Here is an 8428-nt window from a genome sequence, read left to right on the forward strand (position 1 = left end):
TGTTTCAGAGATGATAAAGTTGGCTCAGGATAGAGCAGAATTCAGAGCTATTGTAGGTAGGGTTGCTATGAGTCACAAGTAACACAACTGCACTTAACAACAACAATCCTTGAACATGGAACATTTTTCCATTTATTTAGGTCTTTTATTGTTTCTAGTGAAAATGTTTTGTAGTTTTCTTTGTAAAGGTCTTTTATATCTCTAGTTAGGTTTATTCCTAAGTATCTCAATTTGTGGTTTGCTATTGAAAATGATATACCTTTTTCCTTGTCTGTATTTTCTTTGTGACTGTAGATAAATCTCACTGACTTGTATATTGATGTTGTATCCAGCCACTCTACTAAATTGGTGTACTAGCTCTAACAGGTGGGGGTGGGAGGGTGTTGGGTTTTTTGTTGTTGTTGAGCCCTAGGGTATTCTGTGTACACTATCATATCATCTGCATAAAGCAAGAGTTTCACCCTTTCTTTGACAATCTGGATGCCTTTTATTTCCTTCTATTATCATATTGTGCTATGGGACAAATCTTCAATGATCCAGGAAGCATCAAAAGAGTAGAGGGAATCCATGGAGTCACTGTACAAAAAAGCACTAGCCAACAATTAAATATTTCAGGTATGGACTTCCAAGAGAACAAACAGGTCTGTCTTGGAGATGGTGAAACCACATTGCTCCTTGGAGGTAAAAATTTTGAGGCTCCATCTCACATACTTTGTGCATGTTTCCAGAAGGGACCAGTCTTTGGAGAAGGACATAGTTCTTGGAAGGGTGGAGAAACATCCCAGGAGAGAGAAAGACCCTGGATGAGATAGACTGACACAGTGTCTGAGGCATGGGGAGTAGGGCTGTTGGAAACAGTGGGATTGGTTCAGGATAAGGAAGGGTTCAGAGATATTGTGCACAGGGGTTTCTATGTTGTAGCACAACATGTTGCTATGTTGTAGTTGTAATTCACAGCACATAACAACAACAATAGCACGTAATTAAAAAGCTAGTGGTGATGATGGAAGAAGTTTAAGGTGCATTTAGTACATTGGCAAAACATAAAGCCTCAGGAATCAATGGTATATCAACTGACATGTTCCCAGTAATAGATATAGCCCAGGACATGCTAAACTAGTCCATGGCAGGAAATTTGGAAGACACCTACCTAGTCAACTGACTAGAAGAGATTTATATTTGTTCCCATTACCAAGAAGTATGTCCAACAGAATGTCATTAATATTACATGCAAGCACAATATTGCTGAAGAGCATGCAAAAATGGCTAAAACAGTACATAGAGAACAGCTGGAAGTTCAGGCTGGGTGTAAAAGAGGCCATGACCAGGAATATGATTGCTGATGTCAGATGGATTTTGGTTGAAAGCAGAGAATATCAGCAGAAGGTTTATTTTTGTTTTATTGCTTAGTTAATAAAACAAAACAAACTTTGGCTAACCTTGAGAAGAATGAGAATTCCAGAACAATTAATAAATCTATACCTAGACCAAGAAATTGTCCAAATAGAGCAAGGGTTTAGAAAATAAAGAAAAGTGTAGATCAAGGCTACATCCTCTTTCTATACCTATTTAATAAGTATACTAAGCAAATACTTTGACATGTTGGATTTTATGAAGAAAAGTGTGGCATTAGGATTGGAGGAAGGCTCATCAACAACCTGCATTATGCAGATGACACAACCTTGCTTGGTCGAAGTGTGGAGGACCTGAACTGCTTGCTTCAGAGGATCAGGGACTGCAGACTTGCATATGAATTACATCTCAACATTAAGAAAACAAAAATCCTCACCACTGGGCCAATAAGCAATATCATGATAGAGGGAGAAAATACTGAGAAAAGATTTAATCTTGCTTGGCTCTACAATCAACATCTTTGGAATGAGCAGTCAGGAGACTGGGAGACATATAGCATTTGGAAAGTATGCTATTAAGGATCTCTCCAAAGTTCTGAAGAGTAATTATGTCAGTTCAAAGATCAAGTTGCACCCGATTCAAGCCATAGTCTTTCCAATAACCTGCTATACATCAAGAGCTGGACAATGAATAAGGATGACAAGAGAAATTGATGCATTTGAGTTGTGTAGGAGAAGAGTGCTAAATATTCCATAAACTACTAAAAGGACAAACAGATGTATCTTGGAGAAAATGCAACCAAAATGTTCCTTGGGGGCAAGTTGATGAAGCTTCACCTCACATATTTTGGACATTTTGGGAGAGGCTGTTCCTTGGAAAAGGATATCATGCTTGGAAAGGGGGAGGTTCAGTGAAGGAGAGAAAGACCCTCAATTAGATGAATTAATACTGTGCGCAATAGATTCAAATAAGTTGAGGATGATAAGGATGGTGAAGGATAGTGCAATGCTTTCAGATATATTGTTTATAGAGTTGCTGATACTCAACTGGAAGGCACTTAACAACAACAATTCATCCTAAAAGGCTCAACCTAATCTGCGTTGAGGGAGCTCTGGCAGCCTAATGGGGAGAAACTGTTGGCAATTCTAAAGACAAAGAGTGCAAATCCAGTCGCACACAACAATCTGAGATGAGGTATCCTGCTGTCATGTGTTCAAGCTGAACCTGCCAGCAGCCCAGCATGAGAAAATATCCAGTGATCTGCTTTCATAGATTTCACCGAAGTTTTGATACCTTTTTAAGATTTCCTATGGCTAGTTCTGATTTGTTTTATAGGGTTAATGGACAATCTCTTTCTGTGTGATTACTGCCTCTGAAAACTTGCTGGAGGGTCAACTAAGGGTTGGTTCTGACTCTATGGTGCATAACAACATGAGGCAAATTAGACTGTCTCACACCCCACTAATCTAAAATGCCCTGTCCCTGGAATCCCAGAAAGCATGGTTGACATCACCTTGGCAAGTTAAGAAGTATCCTCAATTACTAAAAAGAAACAACATCTATGTATACTTTGACTGGGGGGAGGGGGGAGGATCTGTGTATCTTGTTATGTGCCATCAAGTTGCTTGTGACTCATAGCGACCCTATGTACAACAGCCCTAAACTCTCCTCTATCCTGTGCCAATCTTAACTGTCTCTGACACACCTACCCCCATTACCTGAGTCACCGTATCAATCCATCTTATCGAGGGTCTTCCTCTCTTGTGCTGTCCCTCCACCCTCCCAAGCATGACATCTCTCTCCAAGGACTGGTCCCACCTTGCAACATGTCCAAAATATGTCAGATAAAGCTTCAGAATCCTTGCCTCCAGGGAGTAGCTTGGTCTCATCCTCTCCAGGACAAACCCATTTGTTCTCCTAACAGTCCATGGTACTTTTAATACTCTTCTCCAGCATCACAGCTCAAAGTCATCAATTCTCTTATCATCCCTATTCATTGTCCAGCTTTCTGAAGCATACCAAGTAATTGCAAAGACTATGGACTGGATCAGGCGCACCTTAGTCTCCAGACTGACACCTTTGCACTTCAGTATTTAGGAGAAGTCTCAGACAGCTGACTTTCCCAAAGCAATTCGTCTTTTACTTTCCTGGCTGCTGTGTATAGGGTCCTAATATTAGCCAATGTGGTTGGAAGTAAGTCTCACCTCTCTTCTTAGCCAAACCTTGGCTGGGGTTTCACGTTAGGTAAAGAGTTGGTAGCGGAGGTCAGTATTAAAGAGAGATGCTATTTTCAATAAAATACATGTTAAGAGCTAAGGCAGTCTCTTCCGCGACCTCACTCCCAGGGCTCCTCCCCCAGACGCAGCGCCTTGGCGGGAGCGATCGCTCGGCTCTCTGCTGCTCTTGCCTGACGGTTGCTAGGGAGCCGGGACGCTGGGCGCGCGCTCGGGGGCGCGGGGCGCAGTCCTGGAGCCGGTGGGGAACGCGGGCATCCACCGGGTCAGGCCCTCCTTCTGCGAGGTTAGCTCCTGGTCCTGGACGGAGAATAGTGCCCCTTTCCCGGCCCTGGAAGGACGATGGAGCCCAGGAAGGTCAGTGCACGCAGTGGACTCTGGCGAGGCCGGGGAGAGGGAACAGGCCTGGGCCGGGTGCCTGGCTCTCGGCCAGTTAGACGCTTGCTGCCCACTCGTTGGGTCCCCTGACTGCCCGCAGTGCCTCTTTACATCTTCTGCCTTGGGATTTAGTACTTTAGAGAGCTAGGATTTAGGATTAGTTCGGGAATTTCTTTATGGAAACTCTTAGGAGGACCCTGGAGAAGAATCGGGCTCTTAGACGGAGGTGCTTGACTCAAACTGAGAATCCGGGGAGCGACGGCTTAAATAGCTCCCAGCATTTATTTACTTACAGCCCATTCTTTAGCTATTTTTGGGAATGATTCAGTTTTGTAGATTAGGTTTAGGTGAGGTTTGTAGGAAATCCTTTGTCTTTAAAGATGCGTAAGAGAATGTGATACTTTGTGCTTTTTTGGGGGAATGTGTGTAAATCTGATTTTCATCTTGTGGTTTTTCTTTTTCCAAAGTGCTGTGGGCCTTGTTGGAGACATGCTTTTTCTTTGGTGGAGTGGCTGGGAAAAGGCAAATTTAATATTGGAAAAATCACCATTATGACGATGTAGTTCACTTTTAATGTGAAAGGAGTAAGGATGTCAGTTTAAAAACCAAGAGTAGGCCTGATTCAAACTGTGGTGTTTACAGTTGCAAATGTTAGTGAAAGGTAAGTAAGGAAGGTGAAAGAATAATTGATGCCTTTGAATTATGGTATTAATGAAGAGTGTTGCATATACTATAGACAAAAGAACCAACCAATCTATCTTGGAAAAAGTGCAACCAGGGTGCAGCTTAGAAGAAAGGATGTGACTTCCTCTCACACACTTTGGGCTTGTTATTAGGAGAGACCACTCCTGGAAAAGGACATCATGCTTGAAAAAGTAGACGACTACCAAAAGAGATAAATGCTCTTAAATAGTTGGATTGGACTTTGAAAACCAGGCAGAATTGGGCAGGCATTTCAATCTGTTGTGATGAGGGTTGAGTCCATTGGACATTGTTTTTAACAATAAAGGCCACAATTTAAGTGCCTTCCCATCCACATGCTGCCGTCAAAGTGATTGTGATTCATACCATTCCTGTAGGACAGAATTGTTGTTTGTGCCCTTGAGTGTCAGCGACTACGACTCATAGCAGCCCTAGGAACACTAGCTCAGAACCCTGCCCTAGTGTGAGCCAATCTTACTGTCTCTGACACACTTCTCCCACAGTTCCTGTGTCAGTCCATCTCATCTAGGGTCTACCTCTCCTGAGCTGACCTTCTACATTTCCAAGCATGATGTCCTTCTCAAGGATGGTCCCTCCTGGCCACATGCCCAAACTATGTGAGACGGAGCTTCAGAATTCTTGCTTCCAAGGCACAATCTGGTTTCATCCTTTCCAGAGCAGACCTGTTTGTTCTCTTGACAGTCCATGGTATGTTCAGTACTTTTTTCTAGCACAACTCCAAGGCATTGATTCTTCTTCAGTCATCCTTGGTCATTGTCCAACTTTCAGATTCATAGCAAGTAAATTATGAAGACCGTGGGCTGGTTATGCACCTTATTCTCTAGACTGACATCCTTGCTCTTCAATGCTCTGGAGAGGTACTTGAGAGCAGATTAATGCAATTCATCTTTTGATTTGCTGACTGCTGATGGCAAGAGTGTTGATTGTGGACCCAGGCAAGCTGAAATTGTTAATAGTCTCTCTCCTCCATCTATCATGATGTTGCCAGTTGCCCTGGTGGTGAGAAGCTTTGCTTTCTTTTTTGGCGAAGTTTGTTTTCTTGCTGTTGAGATGCAATACATATTGAAAACTGCAGTCCTTGACCTTCTGTACAAAAGCATCAAGTCCTCCTCAGTTTTGGCGAGCAAGGTTGTGCCATCTGCATAACATAGGTTGTTATGAGTTTTCCTCTGATCCTAATGCCACATTCTTCTTCATATACTCTGCCCTCTTGAATGATCTGTATATAGATTGAAAATATATGGAGAAAGAACACCCCCTGACATATTCCTTTCTTGATTTTGAACTATTTAGTGTTTCATTGTTCTGTTCTGTTAATTGCTTCCTTGTCTAAGTATAGGTTTCGCTTGCTAGGTGCTGCCAAGTTGAGTATGGCTCATAGTGATCCTATGAGTAAAAGATCTGAACCCTGTCCTTTCCTGTGACATCCTCACAATCTCTTGACACACTCATGTCCCTTACTCCAGTCACTGTGTCAATCCACCTTGTTGAGAACTTTCCTTTCTTTCACAGTCTCACCACTTTCTCAAGCATGATGGCCCTCCCCAGGGACTAACCCCTCCTAGCAACATACCTAGAGTATGTGAGATGAAGCTTTACCATCCTTGCCTCTAAGGGGCATTTCTGTCTGCGCTTTCTACAAAAAAAAGTTCTTTGGCAGACTGTGGGATGTTCAGTAATTTCCAACACCACAACTCAAAGGCATCTATTCTTCTGTCACCCTTATTCATTGTCTAACTCTCAAACATAGCAAGTGATTGTAAAGACTGTGGCATGAATTAGGCACACCTTAGTCTGACATCATTGCTCCATAATAGTTTTGGAAAGATCATTCATAGCAGATTTTTGCCAGTGCAAAATCAGTGTCTCCTGATCTCCTGATTGCTGGTATCAAGGATGTTAATTGTGGATTCAATTAAGGTGAAATAGTTGACAATTTCAGTCTTTTCTCCATCTATCATGATGTTGCCTGTTGACCCAATGGTGAGGACTTTGTTTTTTTGATGTTGAGATGTAATCCATTCTGAGGGCTGTAGTCTTTGATCTCTTGTAGCAAGTGTGTTAAGTCCTCCTCAGTTTTCAGCAAGCAAAATTTTGTCATCTACCTTCTGCAGGTTGTTGATGAGTCTTCCTCTGATCCTGATGCCACATTTTCTTCATAAAGTCTAGCTTCTTGAATGATTTGTTCAGCATACAGATTGAATAGATATAGAGAAAGGATACAACCCTGACTCACACCTTTATTGATTTATTTATTTTTAAAATTTTATATTGGTTTGCATATACAATTTGTATACATTGTGTTTTATTCGTGTACATTGTGTTTCACACATTCCTTTATTCACATTGCATTTCAGATGATCATTTCCATACACTTTGTTTTCGAAAATTAATCACCATTGAACCATGCCACCATTACCCTGCCTTTTCAGATTCCCACTGGATATTTCCTAATTCCCTTATCCCCTCCCTCTGCCCACTAAACTCTGTGTCGCTATTATTTCCCCTTTTGTTCACCCTCATCCCTTGCTTTTCTCCCCTTCCCATCACCTTTCTTGATTTTGAACTTTGCAGTGTTTCCTTGTTCTGTTCAGGACAACATCTTCTTAGTCTAGGTAAAGGTTTTGTAGGAGCACAATTAAGTGTCCTGGGGTTCCCATTCTTCTCGCTGTTTAGTCTCTCATGCCTTAGGAGTAAGGAGTTGCAGTACCAACCCAAAGGCACACAGTTGGAATCCACTAGCTGGCTCATGGGAGAAAGATGGGCAGTCTCCTCTAGTGCAGTTTACTGCGTCTGAAAACTCCTTGGAGGGTCAGCTATGAGTTGGTTCAAATTTGATGGTGCACAGCATCAACAACTAAGTGCCTTAAAGAGTAGAAATTGTATAAGGGGAGCATCATTTTCATAGGGATGTTGGTAGCTTAGTGTATTCGTTTCCTTCCAATTTGAGACCTGGGTTAGATTCCCAGTCAGTGCATTTTGGTGACAGCTACCACCATCTATCATTGGAGACTTGCACATTGCTAGAATATCAAATAGATTTCAGTGGTATTTCTAGACTAAGAAACCAATGAAGAAGAAAAGCCTGTTGATCTACTTCCCAAAGTCATCCAGTGAAATGAATATGGATTCCAATAGCCCAGTCCTACTGTGCCCATTGAGGTCATGATGACTCAAAGGCCTACTCAAGGACTACTAACAGGTTTTCATAGTAATGCATATTCAGAACTTGGTGTCACTTGCTTTTTTTCAGAACTACACAAGATGCACGATGCCAGCAACATGAGGCATCAGCACTGCTATGGTCAGGAGAACCTTGAGAGAGGGGTGCAGTGGATGGGCAGCGGCTCCATGAGTGGCAGTGGGCAGAGACCACTCAAAAGACCAGTGCTGCATCAGGCAGCAACTCAGTGATGCCTGTGGCCTCAAAACAGAATGAAGCAGCAGCAGTAGAACAGACCCACATCACACAAGTGACTGGAGGCCTGAGCCACCATATCTAGAGTTTACTGTGGGGAGGGGAAAGGGATATGCTGATCAGGCAAGGCGAGGGTCCGGGAGGAGAGGAAGTGGATGCTGGAGGAAGTGGATGCTGGCAGAGCAGGGCAGGGGTGGAATCAAATCACAGGGTTGGGAGAGTAGGGCTGGGAACCAACACTTCTGGTAAACGGCTCATCTGCCAGATATTGCTCTAAGTTAAGACAGACCAGGGAGAAGGATTGGCCATCCAATTCTGAAAC

At 42.7% G+C, this 8428-nt stretch overlaps 1 protein-coding gene across 1 annotated transcript in view; it reads left to right on the top strand.

Moving 5' to 3' along the window:
• WDR60 (WD repeat domain 60) overlaps positions 1-8428 on the top strand; it is a 290279-nt gene that overhangs the window by 24171 nt on the left and 257680 nt on the right. Inside the window, exon 3 of the mRNA XM_006887691.1 lies at positions 3775-4041. Coding sequence (XP_006887753.1) covers positions 3775-4041 — 267 coding nt within the window. The remainder of the gene's footprint in view (positions 1-3774; positions 4042-8428) is intronic.

The sequence above is a fragment of the Elephantulus edwardii genome, unplaced genomic scaffold, assembly GCF_000299155.1.
Source record: "Elephantulus edwardii isolate Elephantulus edwardi_28Jun2011 unplaced genomic scaffold, EleEdw1.0 scaffold00060, whole genome shotgun sequence".
In the NCBI taxonomy this organism is placed as follows: domain Eukaryota; kingdom Metazoa; phylum Chordata; class Mammalia; order Macroscelidea; family Macroscelididae; genus Elephantulus; species Elephantulus edwardii.